The sequence below is a fragment of the Phoenix dactylifera genome, chromosome 18 (assembly GCF_051530095.1).
Source record: "Phoenix dactylifera cultivar Ajwa chromosome 18, Ajwa_hap1_PhDact_Kaust_v1.1, whole genome shotgun sequence".
Classification (NCBI taxonomy): domain Eukaryota; kingdom Viridiplantae; phylum Streptophyta; class Magnoliopsida; order Arecales; family Arecaceae; genus Phoenix; species Phoenix dactylifera.
The window spans coordinates 20,343,303-20,367,605 of NC_143207.1; the positions used below are offsets into that span (position 1 = coordinate 20,343,303).

The 24,303-nt window shown below is 43.4% G+C and overlaps 2 protein-coding genes and 1 pseudogene across 4 annotated transcripts; 2 read left to right on the forward strand and 1 right to left on the reverse strand.

Moving 5' to 3' along the window:
* The first annotated feature begins 2,966 nt into the window (after positions 1-2,966).
* Positions 2,967-5,505, forward strand: LOC103713799 (uncharacterized; annotated as a pseudogene). The gene is made up of 2 exons (XR_015974663.1): positions 2,967-5,242; positions 5,431-5,505. The product of XR_015974663.1 is annotated as an uncharacterized LOC103713799 (transcript).
* A 10,006-nt stretch (positions 5,506-15,511) lies between these two features.
* LOC148699564 (uncharacterized) lies at positions 15,512-16,410 on the reverse strand. Its single transcript, XM_088714179.1, has 2 exons — positions 15,976-16,410; positions 15,512-15,853 (listed from the first exon to the last, which is right to left on the reverse strand). Exons 1-2 carry the CDS (start codon positions 16,408-16,410, stop codon positions 15,512-15,514), a joined length of 777 nt encoding a protein of 258 aa, XP_088570305.1.
* Positions 16,411-19,628: 3,218 nt separating this feature from the next.
* On the forward strand, positions 19,629-23,406 carry LOC103713763 (floral homeotic protein APETALA 2-like). 2 transcript variants are annotated; one of them, XM_008800784.6, is made up of 10 exons: positions 19,629-20,796; positions 20,984-21,009; positions 21,177-21,207; positions 21,342-21,429; positions 21,593-21,738; positions 21,840-21,884; positions 21,991-22,082; positions 22,194-22,360; positions 22,504-22,695; positions 22,791-23,406. In XM_008800784.6, exons 1-10 carry the CDS (start codon positions 20,270-20,272, stop codon positions 22,983-22,985), a joined length of 1,509 nt encoding a protein of 502 aa, XP_008799006.3. In that variant the 5' UTR covers positions 19,629-20,269; the 3' UTR covers positions 22,986-23,406. The 2 variants fall into 2 exon arrangements, with proteins under 2 accessions (XP_008799006.3, XP_038978952.2); XM_039123024.2 differs by having other exon boundaries at positions 19,774-20,796; positions 22,504-22,684; positions 22,791-23,333.
* The last annotated feature ends 897 nt before the right edge of the window (positions 23,407-24,303 follow it).

Genomic DNA, 24,303 nt, shown 5'->3' on the forward strand with positions numbered 1-24,303 from the left:
CTTATGGGAGAAAAGAAAGGAGAAAATTGGAGCCCAAAATTTTTGCTTCTACTCTCTTCTATTTTCTCAATTTTTTTTTCTTTTCCTCCACTAAAAAACTTTCAAACATCAAAATTTTTAATTTTTCCTTCTAGTTCATTTCTTTCCCCTTAATTTCAAGTTTTCAAACAGAGCCTTAGGTTGGCAAAGTATTGTACGGGGCTCCAGCTTCCCTGCCTAATTTCTTCTCACTCCGACAAAGGGGGGATCCATCTATTTATTCCCGCCAATGATCAATTTGGATGTCGCCTTCTTAGGCTGGGGTCCGAATTGTAACGTGGCCAAACCCTGGCACTGTTCCAACGGCACTCCATCCCCCCTTCCCTTCTTTTTTTTTTTTTTTTTCCCTTTCATTCTCTGGGAAAACATTAAATACCGTATCGGTATCACGTGCAGACTCCGACTCAATTTGAGTCCATCGACAGGCAAGTCAGCCTTGTTTTATGTGGGCACGGGGAAGCGCAACGATGGCTGAACTATGTAGCTTCCGCATCTCAAAATATCAGTTCCATGTTTTGGCATATTATGTTGGAGTTATGGCTGCTTTCTCCACTTACAGATGCAACCGCTGCATATTTAGATGCAAGAGCACGTGAAATGGCAGCTGGTTTGATTTGAGATTTCAATTTGGATCTTTATCTTAAAATACTTAAATATAATATTTATATGTCTGGGTATATATATTGGCTAGAAGCAAACCAGATCTATTTGTTCATCAACTAATAATAGATGTTAAAAATTATATATTATCAGATTTGAAATTAAATGAATATTGAATATCTTTGAGCAAACGTGTCCGCCGTATTGGATTTTAGTTCGCTACATATGAGTTTCTAAAGAATTACATACTTGCATCTGTTTTCTCGGACCTATGAAGAAAAAAAAAATATTGCTTTAATAAAAGGAGGGGGGGGGGGGGGGGGGGGAGAGGAAGGAACAAGCCCACCCCCGCATAGCAGTCCTCACTGGGCTCCCGTTCCGCTAGGAGAATATTCGATGCGGTCAGAAATGGCCGTGTATTGGACACCCCCGATCGGTTTTACTCATATCCTCCCCATCTGTGGGCCCGGCTCAGCTATCCCTCTGGGCTCTGGCTCTAGTCCCACATGGTGAGTACGTCACATTTGGTACCATTCCGGCTGCTAGAGGTCCAAAAAGCGTTCCTATGCCTCATGTCCAAGCAGTGGCCGAAGTCACATTTTAATCAAAGCTGCAGCGACTCGAATTTGGGACCATGAGGATAGAAATTCCGCCCAGTACCATTAGGGTACCACCTTGGTGGCTACGAAGAAAATTTTTTGTAGGTGGAAAATTTTAAATATAGAGGAACTATAAATTATGATATAATATTAAATAACCATAAATACAACAAAATTTTGGTATCATTTAAAAGTTTAAATAAATATTTTTTTTTTCTACCAGCTCCTCATCAATTCTCCAAACATCTAAAATGGATAACACACCTCTTAGCAAAATATTTACTAACTCGTTTGCAATCTCGATAAGGAAAACTCAACTTGTTTGTGCACACTCACGGATATATTCCTTGAGTAATTGTCCTTCATTTTCCTTAAAATCAAAATATAAGTAATTTTACGAAAGTCTATAATTCTAATAGCTAATATGAGAAATTCTTATTGCTTGCTTGTCATATACCATATATATTTTCCTCATTATTCTCAAATATTGCAAAACTCATGAAACCGATATGATCCATCAATTCAAGCCTCCCTTGGTACCTATCACGAAATAATTATTTGTATTTTTACGAATTTTATAAAGATCTTCATACTCTATACTTGAGTAAATGACCTACAAGGATTTTCAGACTCGATATGAATCATATACATGAATATAAAAATTCGAAGTTTAAGTTTTTGATGCAAGGAAGATATAATATATTGAAATTCTAGCAGGTTTGTCGTCAAAATTCTCTTTACATTTTCCATCAAAAATGCAAGAGATCCTATGTTTTGACTTTCATTTCATAGCATAATTGATTTCTCTTTATTATCATCCTTAATTAATCTAGATCAAGGACAAAGGTATAAAAAATTTTCACAACTATCATCTACAAATTACTACAAAAATATTTCTCTTTGTTTCCTTCGTTCCTAGCTAAACAAAATATTTATGGAGAATGTGGATGAAATGTAAATTCCCCAAATACTGTAAATTAATCTTTTTAAAGTATAATGATAATATGAATAAATAATAGATTTAAAAGATAAAGTTTGGATCTGTGTATCATGTATCTAAAAAATGAAAACAGCCTCTCGACAAGCTATGTAAGATTGTATATATCCAACCCTCCCCACTCTATGGAAGCAAGACTCTCCACGGCATCCTTTTATCATCACATTTTTTTAACACGAGCAAAGTTGTTGCAGTAATAATTTATATATAAACCAGTTCAGCTACTTTTTTCCGCCATCAACAATGATAAGCAGATCTTGTGCTATCATCCATGTGCATCAAAATGCATAAACTTAAAACAACAACATATGATAATCATTCAACAAGAGTATATGATATATTTTACAATACATCCATGAGTGTCTCGCCATGTTAAGTGACAGAATGATTATTTCAAATCTTGAGATGCATTATAAATGATACTTTAGAACAAAGCCTACGGCATAGGAATATCAAGAGAGTATATGTTTCAATATATTAAAATGTAATAAGCTGGTTGGCATCATTTTTTATTCTGTATTTTTAAAATTTTATAAAAAATATATTTCGTACTATTATTTTTTTTATTTTTAAATTATTTTATTATGTAAAAAATAAAAATAAATAATTCCTATTTTATATGTTTTTAATTATGTATTTTACCACCAAGACCGTTCCCATCGCTGGTATCTCTGAGAGCATGCGAAAAGCAAGCAGCCAGAGCGGGAGTCTCCGAGGACGGTGGTGGACAGAGCGGCACGACATGCGAGGGAGGTTATGGCGGCTGCCACTGAGATTTCTTCTGGGATGGTCAGGGACACCTGGGGTACTTCTTACGCTGTTTCAGCGCCCCTTTTCGTTACTGTCTCTTGGGTACCCCCACCCCTTGGCTATCTCAAAATAAATTTCGATGGCAGTAGGTCACTAGACGGGTTGACTGGAGGGGTCGGCTTTGTGATCAGGGATCACGGTGGTAGGTTGGTGGCTGCAGGTGGGCGTCGGACTCCTGGGATTACAGTTGTTGGTGCGGAGCTGCGGGCTGCTTGGGAGGGCTTATCCTATGCCAGGCAGGTCCTTGGAGCCGAGCGAGTGTTCCTCGAGGGAGACTCTGCGGTGGTGATCGATTGGATCCGGGGGATGGACAGATACGGTGACGGTCACCCTCTGATTCGGGAGACTCGGAGGATGGCTCAGATGATGGCCGGTTTCCAGATGGGTCATGTGTTTAGAGAGGCGAACAGGGCCGCCGACTGGGTCGCCTCTTTTGTGGCCCGGCATTCCGGGGATGTGTTGTGGACGTCTAATATAGACGCTCCTTCTCCTTTGTTGTCTTTTATTTCTTCGGACATGGCGGGTTGTACTCATGTTAGATCTATTTGAATGAGTAGCAGTAAAAAAAAAAAAAAAAAAAAAAAAAGAAAAAAAAGAAGAAAAAAAGAAGCAAGCAGCCAGCGTAAGCCGGGGAGGATAGCGACCTGAACACACGCACCTGCCGCCGACGATGAATCCGGTTGCCGCCATCCACATCCGGCCCCCCCTCCTCTCCTTCATCTCCTACCTCTCGTCTCTCTCCCGCCTCCCCTGCGACTGCGATGTGCGATTGCGGTTGCGACCGCGACCCCGAGCCCGGCCCCAAGCCTGTCCTCGCCGCCGCGACGGCGGAGGGGACATGGTCCGCGACCACGACGGCGTGTGGTCGGCGCGGCAGGAGCAGAGGGTGGCGGTCCTGTGGGACCCGGACAACAGGGCCCGCCCTACGAGGTTGCCGCCACCCACATCCGACCCCTCAAACCGCCTCCTCTCCTTCATCTCCGATCTCTCGTCTCTCTCCCGCCTCCCCTGCGACGGCGATTTGCGATTGCGGTTTCGACCGCGACCCCAAGCCCCCAAGCCTGTCCTCGCCGCCGCGACGGCGGAGGTGGACATGGTCCGCGACCACGACGGCGTGTTGTCGGCGCGGCAAGAGAAGAGGGTGGCGGTCCTGTGGGACCTAGACAACACCCGGGGCCCGCCGTACGAGGCCACCGTCGCCCTCCGCCGCGTTGGGGAGCTCTTCGGTTGCGTCGTCGACATCTCCACCTATGCGAACCGCGACGCTTTCGCCCTCCTCTCCCAATGGGGTGCTCCCAGCGTCGCAAGCGCCGCCGCCTGGTCGCCCTGGAGCGCAAGGGCCTCGCCGTCCCCGACGAGCCCTAGTGTGCGGCGTCTGCGGCCGCCACTGCCGCACCTGCCCGGACCTCAAGAAGCACTTCCGCCAGCTCCACAAGCGCGAGCGCCAGAAGAAGCTCGCTCGCATTCGCTCTCTCAGGGGTAATAAGCGCCAGCGCTACTGGGAACGCTTCATCGCCGGGAATCGCAGCTACGAAGAGGCCGCGCGCGAGCTGCTCGCCCCCAAGACTGGGTACGGCCTCGCGTCGGAGCTCCGGCGGGCAGGGGTGTTCGTGCGGACGGTGGAGGACAAGCCCCAGGCGGTGGATGCAGCACCCCATGACGCGGGGGATCGACTGGCTCCTCCTCGTCTCCGACGACTTCGACTTCTTGGAGATGGTCCGGCGAGCCAGGGAGTCGGACCTCCGCACTGTGGTGGTCGGAGACTAGCGGACGGCGCTGGCCCGGCACGCGGACCCCTGGGTGTCATGTTCCCGCGTGGAGAACGGCCAGGTCGGCGGGGAGGTCCTGTGGTCTTGGCAGAGCAAGGCAGGATCAGGATTTCCGACCATTTATGATTACGACGATGACGATGACGGTGATGATTATAAATGCAGTTCCGAGGAGGAGTGGTTCTTCTCTACTGTTAGTTCTTATGAGGATGATGGTTCTTCAGAAGATCTGAATGAGGTCATCGATAAGATTATAGTCGATAGTTCTGGGTTTTGTGGTGTCAAAATCTCGGCCTTTTTGGAGGAGGAGGCATTGGGTGATTTTGGGGATGATAGTTTCCGAATTTTCGAGCCATTATTGCCCGGTGAGGACATGGTCTGCGACAGTGCGGAAGAGAAGGATGGCTCCATTTGATCAACACGGTTAGGTAATTGTAGTTATATTTTAAACTGCTGAAGTTTTTTGTTTAGTACTTTCACATATGCCTTAAGCTTGGAATGATGCATTTGGAGTTTATTAAGAGATGATTATGGATTATGATCAAGTCCATTTGAAGAGTCTTGATTTATTTTTTTCTGATTTGTTTAATGTTAATTTAGATCTTTCTAACTACAGAATAAAGAGATGATTGTATCGCCAGATTGTATGTAATCTTCCAAGCAAGGAGATCCAACTTTATTTTTAATCATGGTGAGCACTACCTAAGTTTTTATCTATTTTTTAGTATCTAACTGTTATTAGAGCCGTGTCTTCCAATTTTACCTTTACTTTCATCAAGACTTGTTCCATGACTTACTCTTGCTTCTTCTGATGCTTCTAAGCACGTAACTTTCCCTCATTACTTATTATATCCTTTGAATCAGTAACTGTTTATAATTCATTATTTTAATCTTTAAATAGCGGGTTGCTTTCTCCTACTGACCAAAAGGTACAAGCTACAAACTCTACCACAGTTTTTGTTGGGTTGAATGGCAGTTGATTTCAAGGTTGTTGTTTAGTTATTTTGTGGAGTCATCACTACAGTGTTCTCCATAGTTGCTTATATCTAGATGCAATGAGACTTCTGTTTATTGTCATAGGATAGAGAGGATTATCCATAGCCATTGGATGCAAATTGCAAGAACATCTTAAGATTTGGGCATGTTGGTGAATTTAGAAACCAAAAAGGGGACAATACATGAGGGAAGAAGGCTATTGAAGGCGAGGGAAGGCCCAACCAAGACTATGCCAGAGTCAATGGCGAATGGTTAAATGTGAAACAAGTTTTAACAAGATTTATTCATTGCTTGGTGGCAGGTTTGGTTAAAAACCATATCTTGGTCTTGAAAGCAGCCTTCATTGGACTTTCGCTTCCTGCACAAGAATAGCAAAAAGAATTCACCTAGTGAGCATTCTAGCATCAATTGATAGTCATAAAGCTGGAATTGATGACATGCCTAATTTTTCTCATTAAAAAGGACCAGATTGCAAAATGATATCATAAGAAGTTGATCCATGCTGGTATATTGGCAGTTGGAGGTCAAATCATTCACAGTAAGCCTCCAAAGTCATCTTAGTAAGCTTGTACGATCATATTCTAGATTTGAGAATATGAAAGTTGAAGAGGGCATGTTGGATGTGTTAGATAGGTGTAATGAAGTTACATGTACATTACAATGGAGTAAGGCCCATGGTGCATGCTTTTAAGCCACATGAAAACATTGAGTAAACATGAAATGTAAATAAGCAACAATGTTTCTAGGACCCAATCCTTTTCCTGATTAAGAAAAAAATCATGCAAGTCCATTATGATTTGGCTTTACTCCTTTTAGCTAAAGCACATAGCTCATGCATACCAAGGACCATGCCACGGCCAAGAGCATCTCATTGTCTTGGCTTTTATAGGGATTTTTGCTATTATGCAAGTTTTCGATTCTTATAAATTCAAATGTTGAAATCAAGGTTTGTTATCTCGGTACTGAATCTCGTACCGGTATGATTCTATTACAGTGTTGATACGTGGTACGATATGAGACGATGGAGCATACCGAATGTCGATATGGTACGAGATAGAGTACTGATTCAGTACTAGTATGGTACAATACGCTAAGTACAGTACGGTATCGATCGGTACGGCAAAACTTGGTTGAAATTTTGTTGTCGATCAATTTAAAGTTAGTTGCTTGTTATTGAAAAATTCTATATCATCATTTGCCATCTAAAACCCTTTGTGTATCAATGTTATCTCGACACACCAAATTTTATGTTTCTTAATCTATTGAACACCTGGGGCTCTTCATAGCAATCTTTGACACTTTCTAGCATCACACTGTGATGTAATCATCATTGCACGGCTACTCTTGGCATTTCTATATGAACCCTTATTTTTGCTCACCATTCAAAGGACAACATCAGTCATCCTTGCACGAAGAACTACTAGGAGGTGGCATTTGTAGGAAATAACTTTCAAAAGAAGTTATTTCTGCATTTAACTTCTGGGAGTAGTTATTTGGACGCCTAAGAGGAAGCTATTCATGGAGAAAACTACTAGTAATTACTGTTGAAAGAAAGCTATTATTGAAATTACCATGCCCTCAATTATAAGTAAGGGAATAATTCATGATCTATGCACACTCTCATGAGCATCTGATCTTGATATTGACATGGAAAAGGCTTTGAAGCCGCTTCGTTGTGCCTTTTTCTTTTTTGCTTTTCCACTAGAGTGAAGGTTTAAGATGCACTAGATTATCTTGGTGTTCTTAATTATTTTTTGTTGGTTTTTCAAATCATTTAATGCGTCAAGGATGTGTGAACTTGGATTGGATGAAGGTTGATTTATTTCTTTTCTTTTGCTCTAGTTATCCTCCTTGATACTTATTTTAGTTTTCTTTTCAATTTAGTTATTTTTGGCAAATTGATAAATTGTCATGATCGAGGCAAAAATAGAACCTGTCTCCCTTTCATTGACTTCTCTATCAGCCATAATAGATGAATAGTTTTTAAATATATGGACACTCAGACAGCATTAGCAAATGTTTTATCAATTTATCAACTTAATGAGAAATTGGTTCAGCTCATTGTTTATTGCATAGGGTACATAAATACATATTTACAAAGCCATATATAAGATGCATATGTGTTCCTACGTCCAATGTTTTAAAGGTTCCCATGTTTGATTCTTTTGGACTTCTAGACAACTGGTATGCCAAGTAACTCTCTCTCTCCTTTTTTTTAAATTTTTTTTTAAAGTATCATTCAACTCTAGAGTATCAGTCAGAGCAGCAAGTCTTTCTTGCAACATGAAGCATACCTTATCTTTAGCAATAACTTGTTAAAACAGGCTTTGTATTTTTTTTTCACCATATAATTTAGGAGCTTAAAACCTATTCATTATTAGCCAGGTCTCCGAAGCCTACACTGTTATATCCATTTTCCTTCTATCTGTTTATTCATCTTCATGTTTGTTAAGAAAGTAGAGCATGTATGCTGGTCTATCTATGGCCCCTCTTTAGCTCCCCATTCTGTTAAAAACCTTACCTTCTGTTTGGTACGAATGAGGAATTGGATGAAGGATGGATAGGGAAGGAAGAATGGATGAGCGAGAGGATGGATGGGTCTTCCATCCATCCTCCTATATGTTTGGTGAAACATAGAAGATTGATGGGAATGATTTCTTCCTCTATTTGGTATAAAAGGAGCGAAAGGGAGGATGGATGATATTCGTATTATATTTTTACTAAACTATTCTTTAATTAAAAAAAGGTGGGGTTGTGGGTCTCTTATTTTTTATCAAAAAATTAATGAGGAGTAATTTTGTCAATGTAGAAACCCACCCCTCACTTGCTCTAACTATCCTTTCTTTCATTCTTCCAAATTGGGAGGATGCAAATTGGTGGGCCAGGATGGATGGGCAATTCCTCCTTTTCATCCATCTTTTCTAAGATTTTTTGAATCAAATAGTGAATGGGGGCCATCCATCCTTCCAATCCCATTCATCTTCTCTCTCATGACCCCAACCAAACACAGTGTTAAAGTGCCCCCAAATTTGAAACCTTTTAGATCTCAAACTTGAAATAGAGTTTTAGATAGAAATAAATTTAAAAACAGCAAGCCTATTATATCTATAATGCAGTGCTACCAAATCTTATCTAAAGGTGATTAATTCCAGTATTTCCATTTTCTAAAGAAACTGAATATGCACATGCTGTTTTCCTTTCCCAACCAAGTCAACTAGGAAAGATATTTAAATATAGATAAAGATTAATATAAATCAAGAGTATTTAATTAAGATATCCAAGATTCCACCTGCCATCTGCGCTAATAGAGACCATTAATGCAACTTCTTCCCATCTGGTTCTGGTGACCACTCACGAGAGAGAGGTGTTTCTTTTTTGACCATTAGCAGGGAAAGAAAGGAGGAGAAAAGGAACATGTATGCTGCAGTATACAGTATTAAAATAGTGAAAGATATAGTTCTTATCCTTTTCTATTTATTTTATGCTTTTCTCATCTATTTTAAGATTTCATTTGATTGAGGCTTTTTAGATTCAAAAGTTTTAATTTACGTGTTAGACTAAGTTTTTATAAGATTGATTTTGGTGATAACAAACATTATGCGGATATTTATTAAGAAGATTTTCAAAGTGTTGTTAGTATGTGGCATATTACCTTGTTTTATATGCATACATGAAGTTTTTGGCATTGCACTTCATAAAAGGTTAGTTATAAAAATTGAATTGGATTAATAATTAATAATGATATTTTAGTAGTTATTTATACTCTCTTAAATATTGTTTTTATATAAATGAAAGCGGTATACATTCAAGTAAATGAATCATTCTTAGTAACATGATTGTTACATATACTCCTTGGACATTGTTTTAGTATTTTTGGCATATTTCGAGATGTACCAATTAAATTGCTGCAAAATTTGATTATGTTATACTAGACTCATATATCTATAAGTTTTATGTTTTGCAAATGTTTTAGATCTAACTTCTTGGAGATGAAATAAGAGCTGCAAATGGAGTAATTGCAGCAGACAGCTTTTCAGAACGAGCTTTTCTCTATGTGGTTTGGATTACATCTCCCAAATCACATAGAGAAAAAATCTAAAAAATATATGGCAAGTAGACAACTCATAGATCTACTTTTCATCCTTCTGTGGCCTATGCAGAAAAAATCGTTTGAAGGGAGAAACAGAGGCTGCAAATGGAGTGATTGTAGCAGACCGCTTTTCAGAACTAGCTTTGGTATTTGGACTACATATCCCAAACTACATGGAGGAAAAATCTAAAACAGCAAGTAGATAACTCATAGACCTACTTTTCATCCTTCTATGGCCTATGCAGAAAAAAATGTTTGAGGGGTGAATCAGAGGCTCCAATCTATCATATCAAATCAAAAAGTTAAAACTCAGAATTTTCAAATTTGAAATTCAAATTTTGGAGCCCAATTCAAGGATATTTTGATCTCTCAACACCAACGGTTATGAACTCTTGAAGCCTATAAATAACAGTATCTTCATCAATATTTGAAAGGAGGATTGAAGAGAAATCAAGAGAGTATTGTGCTTACAAGTAAAAAGTCTTTCTTGTTGAGAAATTGAGTATAGTGCTTTCATTCTTGCTATTTTGATTAAGTATTGTAAGAGAGTTGTTGAGCTCTTGTTAGCTTAAGTGATAGAGAGGATTGCTTGGAAGGATCGTACTCTAGATAAACAAGAAGTATTTGAGGGAGTAGATCAACTAAGGGTTGGCTCGGATATCACCAAGTGTAAATGTTGCTTGCATCTGAAAGACAAGCATTTTGTAAAGCTTTGAATAAGCATAGTGGATTAAATCTCGGGAAGGAGTTCCGGAGAGTGGATGTAGGCTTATAAGGAGACCGAACCACTATAAATCGCCGTGTAACACTTTTCTTCCCTTCATTCTTTACTTTTCCATATTTACTTGTATGTTTGTGATTATTACTTGATGTATTTGTTGCATCTAGTTTATTTTATTAGATTTAAAAATTTGAGGGGATTTGATTTTATTTTTGCAAAATCTTATCAAATCCAATTCACCCCCCTTCTTGGGCTTGCCACTCTGGGCCAATATTACGCATAAGAAGTGCTTTTTTAGTTTTTAAGTCGAGAAAAGAAGTATCTTGTTAGTTTTAGTTTATAGATTATTTAACTTTCATTGCCTGCAAACACAGGACCTTATAAATGATCTTGTATTCTATTATTTAACTTTTTAGATAATATTTATGTTTTTTTTATGACCTTAAACCTCTTTATATGATACATTTCCAATTTGTAGTTAATAATATTTCAATCGCCGGTATTGTTATAAAATTTCAGTCATTTGTGTAGTCGATGTTATCAAATCCGCAGACTGCTATTATTCTTTGTTGTTGAGCTCTTTATTCTTGTAATCATCTTAAATAAAATCGGGTAGGGAGTTTCACCTTCTAGCTCCAGGAAGAGCCATTTATACTGAAACTAAAATAGTAAAGGAATCTCGAATTTGTTCTGCGATGCATCCATCTCCATTTTTCATTCTTACTAGTCATTACACAAATAATTTACTTTGCTGAAGATTAAAACTAAACAAATGTTTTTGTTTGCTCCTCTATCCATCCATCTTCATTTTTTATGCTCGCTAGTCACTATCTAGAAAAATATTTTGAATGAATCGTGGTGGAATCTGTCATCATCTTCTTTCACTTTCTTTATATGTAAATAAATAAAAATAAACAATGTCCAGTCTAGTTATAAGGAATGCAACTTGTAATTGATCCAATTACGCGCCATAGCTTGTTGAATTATTGTGAAGCACAACATTATTGTCATTTGTGTCTATATAATACAAAAAAAATTTGTTCACTTTGATAATTTCAGTATCCTACGTTGGGCCCCGAGAAAAATAGTCCTACTTTGCCCCTGTTGCTTATGACTTGAGAATCATACAGCACAGTTTGGTTGCTGAGAATCATAGAGCACAGTTTGGTTGCTGATGCATTTTGTGTTTCTCAACAACCCATCGAATCCTTTTATCGGATTAGAGTAGCATATGTTCGTCAGGAATTACAGAATAAGATCCCATGGCCAGAGATGCGATATTTATGGAGCAGAAGAAAGTGAGAACATATGAAACAATTGTGCTTGGCAAATAGAGACGGGTTGGCAAACATCTTCTCAAGAAATCGAGCGGATTTTCCTAACCTCAATCGATGAGACCCGCGCAGATAGTTTCTCGTCATTTGTTCAAGATGGAGGATGACTAATTTGGGGACCGTAAAGTTTGCTACGAGGTGGCCTGAAACAGGCACACAGAACGGACTTTACCATGGCTAACCTCCCTGTCATAGATGGAAATCTCCATTTCCACCTATCAACTTTTTCGCGAGCACTTTGTAGTAATAAATTGCAATAATGAGTGCTCTTCCTCCGGCGATGGGAATTCCCAAGTAATGTCGAGTTTCATCAGTAGACTCCGATATGTTCAAAGCCAACCTTGATGATCTGCTACTTCACTGCTCCATAAGTTTTTTGATTGAATTTTACTATGAACTCGTGCAGATCAACCTGTTGTTGGGATTTCAGAGAGTACCTCGGGGCAATTCTCCTAAACACCAATGCATTTCTTAAGGTGGCACGCCCAAGAAGTAAGAAATCGTCACCAAATAAGAGGTGAGACGGTGGCAAAACTAACTGACAGGCCTGATATGCAGCCAGAGTACCGTTACCCCTGGCAAATCCCAATTGTGGATTGGAAAGACTCGGTGGGGGTGCTATCCTCCAACGGAACAAAAGATGGTCTTGTGATACATCCCCCAGCCCAGCTGATCCATCCATCCATCATGAAAGCCGAACTGCTTCAGAGCAGATCAAATTTTGGTGACCACGAGACTTCTTCCCGCAGGGGCCCAAGAGGTCATGTATGAATTTTCGAGCTAGTAGCGTGTTATCTATAATGCCCCTATCTGTGACAGAAGTACCTTGGTTAGGGCCAATCAAAGAACTCGGAATTGACTGCATTCTAGCAACCATAATTTTGGTGACAGTCTTATACAATGTGGTGGTCAACAGGTTGATTAGGTTGGATCTCCTGAGAAGTAAGGCGATGATCATGCTTTTCCCAGATTCGGGCATTGAGCTAGGGGAAAACAATTGCCCCACGGCAAAACAAACCTCCCTTTGAATAATAAGCTAGTATCGTTTGAAGAACAAAGGGAGAAAACTATTTGGACCTGGAGAGGAGCTTTATCACTTGGTATCAATTTTAGAGCTTTTGTTATTTCCTCATTAGTCACTGGCCTCGCTAGGTTTGCATTTTCCTGAGTTGAAAGCCTTTGGTGGGGAGGGGGAAATGATGTTAGAACCTGTCCCATCGTCATTCGTCAATCTTAGTTTGAAAAAAATGAAGAAGTTGACTCTCGATTACTTCTGGCCCTCAGATAGACCATTGCAACTCAACTTCGGCACCCTAACCTGGTTCTTATGCCTCCTCATGATGGTCAAATGGTGAAAGAACTCAGATTAATGTCCTTTTGGTAGAGTAGATTATTTTATTAAGAAAAAAAAGAATAAAAAAGAAAGCTGCAGCCCAAGGAATAAAAAGACCTCTCTCTCTCTCCACGAGGTCTTCGAGAGGGCTGATTAGAGGGGGTCCAAACTCCAAAGGATATGTGGAACGTCCATCCATGATTATTAGGAGGGAGGGTCGATGTATTGCCACGCACAAACAAAGAAGATTTAAATAGAAATAGTTAGTTTGGCAGGCACTCCTACAAATACATTAAATGTCAGAGGTTTGAGTTTACTAACAGGCACTCGGCTGGCACATTGTTTTTTTTCTTTCTTTTTTTCTTCTCTTTCTTTCTGTCTCCCCCCTGTTCGAGTGGCTACAGGAGCTAAACGTGACGTCGCCCGCCACCAACGAACTCAGGCCATGGTCGGTCGGCCGGCACAAACAAATCAATCAATCAATCAATCAAACGCTAAAGAAATAATGTTTATGATATATACTAAGACATATAGATGTATATAAAATTTTGATGAATAGTTAGATAAAACGACAGCATCGAGGAGTCAAGATGAGGAAAAGAAGAGTAACCATTAATGGTAGCTGGAGCAGGGGCTGGAGGGGGCCAGTCGAGCCAATCATGGTTCCCCCTCCCGGGCGAATCTCCCCGGATCTTTGACGAGGCCTTTGGAAGGAGGGGAGGGGAGGGGAGGGAAGGGGAGGGGAGGAATCCTACTAGCTATCCCGGGCGAAGCGAATTATTGCGAAGAATTATCTCTCCCTCCCCTCGGATCCCCTGGATGGGCCGTGCTTGCTTGCTGGCTGGCAGTGTCCCTCCCCACCATTTCAGGGAAGGACCATGATTTCTATCACCCGACCATTCGCATCATATCAGGCCTCCCTCGCATGTCTTATCCTTTGCTTCCCATATCCCATAATTATATATTATGGCCGAAATGTTATGATCGTACGAGGGCGGCAGCTGCCGTAAATTGACAGGAACGTCCCTCTGCGGACCTTTTTTTGGCCATTGATTGGCGTCGCCCACGAGTGCAGCTCTCTCTCTCTCTCTCTCTTTTTCTTTTGAAATCTGATCCTGTTTGCTGATCGTGGTGGAGGATTTTCTTCCTACCATTCCCTATATTGTTTTCTAGGACATCGATTCGCATGAACCAACCGACCACTTGTTTATTTATTTATTTTAAAGCAAAGCAATTTTCCTTCAGAAACATTAATTTTTATTATCTCCCGCTGGTTGGTGTCGTGGAAGGATGGATGATATCTTGCCATCCTGTTCCTCGTGCATACGTACAATAGGCACAACAACCGGCCGGGCTGGCATGCAGCTCTCTGATATATCTCTCCACTGGAGGCCATAGACCGGATCTCCTAACCTAGCTGCATTTCTTTGATTAAAAGCAAACAAATATAAATAACAGAGAGAAGGAGAGTCGAGAGGACGTGAAGCAGAAAGGACACCAAACCTCGAACGAAGGACATGTATGATGGTCGATGGATCGTGCAATGCAGGGAGACACGGCCCCTAGGCTAGGTGGTGGTGGTAGGATTTCTGCGTGCTGATTGCTGGGATATATGGCCAAGGGGTTCGACCCTCGTCCCGCCTCCGTTATTGGAAGTTTTGGCACCACTAGGGCACGGCACGAGGTGGGCAAGTTCCGTGGTGGGGCTTGGGCTGGCCCGAGCTAGTGCCACCAACCCCCAGGCATAGTCTCCGCCACCAGCTCTCTCTGGTCTCCCTTTCTCTCTTGTTACAGGCGGATAGGCAAATAGAAGGGCAACGCTTTATTGCATGCAGGTTATTGGCATTCAATGCGAGGAGGGCGGGCGATTGGTCCCGTCCTTTGGGCAAACGCGGCCCTCTCCCGTACTCTTGGGTCGGACTTTTCTGGACACAACTTCCTTTTTCTGCTGTTCTTGCTCTTTTGCGATAACGCCGCCCAGCATTTCTCTCAACTGCCCTCCTATTGAGTAACCACCCGCGACAGCCCACTGCACAGCAACATATCCAAGCTAAGATGTTCTTCTTTTCAATCATCCATTTTGTTAGATTCATCGATTGATAATAATTACTGTGCAAGAGGAGAGGGCGGATATATTCAAAGCATAGGAGAGAAGCTAGAGAGCTCGGTCCATAGGAACTCTCCGGAATGCTGAGCAGCGAAGGAGGCGATCCAATCAGCAACTTAGTTCGCCTTCCGAAGGACGTGCTTGACTTGGATGGTCCGACACTCCCGTATCATCCGGTGCATGTCGTACAGTAGCAGATGCTCCACCTCCTCCCGTCTCTTCGACTGAAGGCGATCAATCAAAACAATATAATCGCCCTCCAGAATGATTCTGTCAACCTCCATCGCATGTCGCACATGAGATAGCCCCTCCCAGGCAGCCTTGAGCTCTGCCCCAAATGTCGAGGCCTCAGTGGAACGATGTTTCCCCACAACAATCAGTTTGGCACTGTGGTCTCTGATGACAAATGCCACACCTGTCCAATCTCTACTGGCGAGCAGGCTCCAATCGAAATTCACCTTAAAATAGCCAGGTGGAGGCTCTTAAGAGACGAGAACAAACCTGGGCGCTATGGAAGCGAAGGGGGGTCCCAGATGTTCCTAGCTATCAACGGTGAATCCAGTGCAGTCGACTCAATGACCTCTACAGCTTGATGGAGAGCCCGCTCAACAACAGCCCTCAAGGAGGCGCTCCTGCCCTCAAACACTCTGGTGGTCCTGTCCAACCAAATCTGATAAGCTAAGTAGACAGCAGTAATACCCCACCCAATGGTGCTCGGTAATTGAACGGCGGACCTCACCTGCCGGAGAAAGTCTCCTATTGCAAAACCAGATTCAGGAAGGGGAACTGATGCCCTCCTCCACACCTGGACAGCCCGTGGGCACTCAAACAAAACATAATTGACAGTCTCCACTGAATCGGGGCAGTCCACACACAATGGAGAGATCCTGACCCCTCTTTTAGCCAACATGCTCCTAGTCAGCAAGCAGTCCCAGATCACGTTCCGGATGAAAAGTGCCACTCGCGGGTGAACCCGCATTCTCCAGATCCAACTCCTCTCACAATGCCTGGCCATCTCACCTTTCACCACAACCTGGATGTCAGCCAGCCTCACCCTGGCTGACCCAGTCGCTGCCCAAACTAGTCTATCCTATCCGCCTTGAGGTATCGGAATAGCAAGTACCCTCTCCGCCAGCTGTGCCCCAAAAGCCTCACGAATCAAAACCTCGTCCCATCGGCCTCCACCAGGAACCATGATGTCACAGACTCTGAGATCAGCCAATCTCGCAGAGTCAACTATCGTCGGCATCCTACACAGTAGTTTCTCCGCCAGCCACCTATCCTCCAGAACGTCAATGGATTGCCTATCGCCCACCATCCACCTGATCGCTGGTGCCACCACCTAGGCGGAAGAACAGATCTCCTGCCAAATGCAAGAACAATGACGTCCAGCTCGCAGCTCCACTCTGGACGAGTAGGCACCATACTTCGCCCTCATCAGGACGCTCCACAAACTGTCCGGCTTCAAGATAAACCTAGCAGCATGTCTCGTTGCAAGGACCTCACGCCTCACCCGCAGTGACAGGATCCCCAACCCACCATGTCTGAGTGGCTGACAGAGAATGCCCTCCTACCATCTCGTCTGCCCCACAAAAAATTTTGGAACAACTGCTCCATAGACCTCAATAGGGACACAGGTACCTGTATACTCGCCAGCAAGAACATCGGAATCGAACTTAAAATCGACTGCACCAAGATGATGCACCCCATCATGGATAGAGCATCCACCCGCCACCCCTCCAATCTTCGTCTAATATTTAGCTCAACCTCGGAGCAATCACTACGCCGAAGACGCCAGCCTGTAATGGAAACTCCAAGGTACCTCATCGTGCCATCCTGCTCACCCACCCCCAGAATCTCTGTGATGGAAGTCCTGAGGCTGGGTCCTCGGGCTGAAACAAATGGCAGACTTACCCCTGTTTACTAACTGACCAGAAGCTGAATAATAATCATTCAAGATATCCCGAATCACCCTTGCGGCCTGATGAGTCGCTCGTGCCAATAACAAACAATCATCGGCGAATAATAGGTGCGAGATCTGACACTCCCCTACCGTCGGACTATATACCTCTAGGATTTGTTGCTCTGCCGTCTGCCGAAGAGCCTTGCATAACGCATCTGAATAGAGAATAAAAAGTAACAGGGATAGTGGACAACCCTGCCGAAGAGCAATCGTTGACTCAAAAAACTGTATTGGTGAGCCATTCATCAGAATAGCAAAAGATAGAGAGCATACACACCCCATGACCCAAATAATCCACTACTCATGGAAACCAAAGCTCACCAGTGCACTGTGCAGAAAATCCCACCGCATCCTGTCATTGGCCCTTTCCATATCTAACTTGATACTCACTCATCAAGCTCCTCCGACTCGGGGCCTTCCGAAGATCATGCATAAACTTATGGACAATAAGAATATTGTCTGTAATACTTCGCCTTTTTATGAAAGCACCTTGCTCCGGACTGATAAGTCTGGGTAGAACTCCGCGCAGCCTCGCAACCAGAACCTTCGTCGTAGCTTTGTACAGGGTAGTGTATAAGCTGATCGGCCGATAATGAGCCGGTTCGGAGGCGTCCACCCTTTTCGGAATCAAAGTGACAAATGTCCTCTTCCAATTTGCCTAAAGAACTGCCGAGCTAAAAAACTGCTATATCGCCTCCACCACATCCTGACCAATGATCGACCAATATCTCCTCAAGAAAACCGGGAGGAAGCTGTCAAGTCCCGGAGCCCTATCCTTCCCTAAGGACCACATGGCCTCCCTAATCTCCTCTATTGTGATAGGGCGAACCGAAGCCTCGTTCTCCTCCTCTGTTATTTTGGCATGGGGCAGTGGTAATATGGTAGACCCCTCCGTCATGTTTCTTCGAATGACTGGTTTTAACCTTCTAGGTAGGTCTTTCCTTCTCCACGCTAGCTCCAACTAGTCAATCGATCCAAAAATCATGGTGTTTCCGACAAAAAAAAAAAAAGAGGGAAAGAGAAAGAGAAGATCTAATATGGAACAGCTGAAAATTAGCGGGTTTTAAGTGCACATGGAAAAAGGAAGAACGTCCACAGTGACTGCAGCTACTTGAGTTGAAATCCATGACTTGCATATTTCCGTAAGAGGACGGGTTTATATACAATCTATTTTCTCAAAAAATGACAGATAAATTTGAATTTGTTACTCTTATCATTCATCAGAGTTTTCCTCCGTCTTAATGTTGATTAACTTACGCAAAAGTTAGGTCCTTGGGTCTTGATTGGGGGATCCATATGGTAGAGATTTCTATAGTTACATGCTGTAAATTATGAGAAAAAGATGACATGGACGGTAGAGAATGGATACGCCGTAAAGGTCCCCATGACAAGTGTTTCATTAATTGTATGGCGATCCACTCCATAAAGATGTAAATGCCAAGTTGTCATTATTATATCGTTGGCCATTTTGCTTCCAACAAGAAGATGCTTTTATTGGAAAGTTAATCCATTTTGCTTGCAGCAACGGCTTATCTTTGAATTATTTTAACCATCTTTGTACGAGAGTAAAGCTTTCTGTGGAAGTTATTAGTTCATAAAATGCCTAGATTGTCCTTACTGTTTCATTAAACAACAGCCTGCAAGGACAAGTTGCCATCAATTTGCCCTTTAAGCGTCGTGCTAGATGTTTTAGGTACTTGGAAAGCAGCGGCCCGAAAATACCAACAAAACACCTCCTACGGCCAGCACGGGACGCTGCTCGATCGGGGCACCGGGAAGTGGCGTGCAAAGCATGGCACGGTATATATTAATTAGGTACTAAGATGGGTACAGTATTAAAACCTCTCCCTACTTATATATATATATATATATAGAAGCGTACAGGTGAAGGACAAGCATGGCGTAGTGTCATGCTTGGGGTTTGTTCAGGGGAGCCGAGGAAAAGCACTATGCCGAGCGACTCCAACAAGAATAAGACGGCCCTTGAGGAAGGGGCAGCAGAAGTTCTAATAAAGCCTGGGGCCGGGAAGATGAGCCGTCTCTTTCCCATGGTTGGTTTGGGCGGCACATGGATAATGCTTTTTCGATTTGGTTAACGTGGGATTGGGGAGGAAAGAAAGGGATATACTTTTTTTTTTTATTTTTTCGTTTATTTATTTTTCTATCCCAAAAATGACAAACAGCTCTATCAATAGGATATAGATTTTTATTTTTTTAATTTTTTTAAATCAAATGGAAAGAATAACATGTAATATGTGGATGGATGCGGAGAGTGCGAATCAAACGTGCCAGAGCCAACTTAATTCTTGTTGTCATCCGAACCGCAGAGGAGACGGTCGAGGTTTCTCCCGTATTATTTTATTCTCATACACGATAATTGGATTATATATATCCGGTTTTCTTTATTTTATATTTGTATATGCGGCCGAGTAGAATCCATAAATACATAGATATGATTTCTGCTGCCGCTGCTTCCTCGCATCCCAATCGTCGGGCGGCACGGAGCGTGGTTCCCTTTCCGACACGATCTCTCTCCCATCTGAGAGCTTTTTTGCCACAGGCTCCGTGCTAGGTTTTGGATTTCGGAAGATGGAAGCTAAGGCCTGAAGGAAAGAGCGGAGGGGGAGAACTAAAAATTACAGGAGGAATAGAGGAATAGAGAAAGAGAGGAACGGAGGGGGTGAGAAGTGGGAGAAGAGGAGCCAGACAGAGTGACGAGAGAGGGTGCCTCCCTTTCTAGGAAGAAGAGTTACTGAGAGGAAAAGGGAGGGAAGAGATCTAGCTTTGTTTCTGCTTGGGCTTCTCGGTGGAGGAACAGATTACGAAGGCCTCTGCAAGAAACGTTTTTTTAGAAGGCGTAGGAGGCTAAAAGAAGGATCTTCGCAACAAGAATAGCAGGAGGAGAAAGAGGATGTGGGACCTCAACGACTCGCCGGATCCGATGAGGAGGGACGCGGCCTTCCCCTCCGACAAGGAGGACGAGGCGGAGACCTCCTCCCCGAAGAACGCCGCCACCGACGACAAGGGGAAGGGGCCGGAGTCCCCCTCCACTGCCGACAACGACGACTCCAGCTCCTCCGCCCTCGTCGCCGAGGCCTCCGACGAGGCCGATGGGGACGGATGCCGGAGGATATTCGGGTTCTCGGTCGGCGGCGACGGCCGCTGCTCCGGCGAGAGCGAACCCGCCATCGTGACCCACCAGTTCTTCCCGGCGGAGGAAGCGGGCGGGAGGGGGAGCGGCCGGGCGGAGGGTCCGCTGCTGCGGGCTCATTGGGTTGGGGTCAAGTTCTGCCAGTCGTCGGAGACGGCCGCCGCCGGGAAGGCTATGGGCGCGTCGCGGCCGATGAAGAAGAGCCGGAGGGGACCCAGGTCCAGGAGCTCGCAGTACCGAGGGGTCACATTCTACCGGAGGACCGGCCGCTGGGAATCCCACATCTGGTGCGCCGTCCATGCTACCCTCTTCCCCTTCCCTTGCCTTTCTTGCAAGCGGCGAAAGGAAAATAAACTTGGAATTTGATTCGTATTTGGGGTTTTCTTTTCCTTTTCTTTTTAGTTTTTCTTTCATTGCTTTTTTCACGGCTCCGCAAGCGATCATGTCAATTTATTCTTCTCCATTCGTGTGCAGGGACTGTGGAAAGCAAGTCTATTTAGGTAAGCATCATGTCTTATGGATTTTGTACAAAGTTTTGGTAAAGAAATCGAGTTTCTGTTCCTTTGGATCGGAAATGGGTATTGTTTGTTTTCTTTGCCGACTTCATGCCACGAAATAGCATCTTGAAATTGCTGATTAATGAATGCAACCGGTTGTGATTTTGTAGGTGGATTCGACACTGCCCATGCTGCGGCTCGGTAACTTCCTCTGTTCCCTCCTCCCCTAAGCAATCCATCGATTCGTCAGTTTGTTTAGAGTTGTTTATTCATTCTATATACTCACTCTCCTATTCAAGAGTTCGAGCACCAAGTTTCTGAAAATATCTTTGCAGAGCATACGACCGAGCGGCCATCAAGTTCCGCGGGGTAGACGCTGATATAAATTTCAATCTGGAGGACTATGAGGAGGACATGAAACAGGTGAGAGTGGGACAGGATGGTGATGTTGTCCAATCCTCTCTCTGTTTTTTGTTTTTTTTCTTCTTCAAAAATGAAAGAAGAAAAACAAATTAAGTTGTTGTGCTGCCCTGTTTTCCGCACGGCAATATTAGTATAAATGGCCATCATGGATGGTTGTTGGCAGGCGAGCAATCTCACAAAGGAGGAATTTGTTCATATACTTCGTCGCCAGAGCACTGGATACCCCAGAGGGAGCTCAAAATACCGAGGCGTCACCCTGCACAAGTGTGGAAGATGGGAGGCCAGAATGGGTCAGTTCCTGGGGAAAAAGTATGATGCTGCATTCCATATCCGTCTCTCTGCTTTTGTTGGCAGCAAGTCTTGTGGTTTCTATGGTCTGACTTATATCGGTTGCTGTGTCTGGGAAACAGGTACGTGTATTTGGGCCTCTTCGACACCGAAGAGGAGGCTGCAAGGTATTGCCACCGCACCAAGCTCGATCGCGATGCTTGCCGTCGCACCCTCTGGAAATTCTAGCTAGAAAATACCAGGGTGCTGAACTTGTACCGTTTGGTCTTTCAGGGCTTATGATAAAGCCGCAATCAAGTGTAATGGAAAGGATGCGGCGACCAACTTTGATCCGAGCCTCTATGCCGATGAGCTCGGTGCTGCAGGTAGGTTCTTGCTATGCGCTTGCTGCATATTTAATGGCCATAATCGCATCGCTCGTCGGCTTGCTCTGTCTCCGTCCCGGAAGCATGTTTATGAATTTGTGGATGCTGCAGCCGGCCGCAGCGACCATGATCTGGATCTGAGCCTGGGGAATTCGAGCTCGAAAAGGAGTGGCGGCCTCGAGCTGATGGCTGATGATAGCCAGGGGGGGGCGGATCAGCGTGTTCCTGTGGCCTTCGAGCCGGGCTGGAGGGCTAGCATGCCAAGCACCAGGCCTGAGGTAAATGCTTGAAACACTTCTTCTTCTATTCGAGTTTTTTTTTTTTTTTTTGCTTTGCTTTTCTTTTCTTTTTAGAAGCGTTAAATTTTTCATCCGGAGTGATTTTAATAGGCTCTCGGGTGTTTTTACTTTTTGGGTGCTAGCCTGATGGCAAGTTTAAGCGAGCAGAAGCAGCAGCCACCAGGATCAATTTCCCTCTCGATAATGCCTACAAGCAGTTCCCAGGTCTACCCTGCGAGATGTACAAATACTCTCAAGCAAGGAGGAATGGAGATGCTGTGCCCGCCACTTTCCGGATCATTCCTCAGCAGTTCAATTCTGCTGGTTATCATCAAGTGCATAGCTCCCGCAACTGCAGCTGACCTGCTGTCTAATTGGGTTTAATCGTGGAGTCTTATCTTACCTGCTGCTTTGTTTTTCAATGATGCAGTTTCTGGACAGCAACGGCAACCGCAACAGCAACAGCAGCTTCGGAGCGAGGACTGGAGGAGGGGGTCTTTATTTGGCTATACGTGGCGAGCAGCAGCAGCAGCAGCAGCAGAGACAGTCGAATTGGAGTAATCGCGGTAGTATTTGTTCGCCGCCACAGCTGCAGCATCATCAGGATTCTCACCACAGATGGTAAAACAGGTTCTACTCCCAGACGAAACCCACCGGAGACATAATATTCTCCATCACCACCGACCGGCTGATCCATTTAAATCCCCCTTCTCTGCCGCTAAAATGGCCTTCCCATTGTTTGTGCTTTTAGTCACCTACTACCCCAAATGAAACCTTCGTCTATGCCACTTGTAAACGGGACATCTCCCATCATTGCTCTATGAGAGAGAGAAAGAGAGCTGGGTAGAGGTGAGAATTGAAGAATCGGTACTTTTTGGATGGTTAGCTTGCTCGAATTTTCTTTTTTTTGCACTTTCTGTTTACCAATATCAGTGAGCAGTTATACTCGGTCTTTGTCACCCGAGCTTAATAAGTTCGATCTCGTGTTGTATCATTTATGACTCAGCAGGGTGTGAGGAGAATATGACAAAGTGGGATTTGGTTCCTATTTGTTGACCAAGCAATCCAATGTCCATGATAATAATAATTGGGATGCGGGGTATTAGCAGATTGATATAGCTGATATTTAAAGGTAATAATTGAAAAGGGAAATTGTTCGGCATCATCTGTCCTTAAAATGGTAGATCTGAGGGGACTCAGAATTTCGGGACATCTTGCCTTATGATTTTTTTTTCTTTCGTTTTTAATATATTCATAATAGAATGATGTAAATCGCCCGGGCCAGGGCAGAGAGAGAGAGAGAGAGAGAGAGAGAGAGAGAGAGAGAGGAACTCAGAACTCGAAGAGGAGAGAAAGAGGGACCGAAATCCCGAGCTGCCATGGAGGAAAGGTTGGAAGGGTGGATTCATCGTTTTGTCTCGGGAAATAACGTTGATTTGGGAGGATGCTGCATCGCTATCCTCGGTCCTTTCGAATTAAAGTCAGTTCACGGCAAATGCAGTCAAAAAAGGATGGCATATAATTACGAGAGAGACTTCATGCTGCCGCCGTGCGGAGAGCCCCTGCCCCAAGCAACATGGGCAGGGTGATGGAGGTCCATTAACCTGCATATAAAAATAAAAACAACAGAGTTGGTCGGAGCTAATTCGATTGGAGGGCCTCCAATCTCTAAATTGGAGAAGATTTTAGAGGAACAATAGAAAGAAAGAAAATAAAAGAGCAGTATCAAATAATTTAATCTATATTTTTAGTGTCCCGAGTCTTCTTTTACAGAGGAGAAGTTCTCATATCGTTGGCGTCCAACTCCTCGAGTTCGAAAAAAAAAAAAGATTATCTCTTGACTTTCTGTAAATATATTAGTTTCGAGAATAACAGTTAAGGTTTGCTCATCGACTTTAGAGATCGGCTCATCGACATACCAGAAGTCAGCTCATTGATCTATG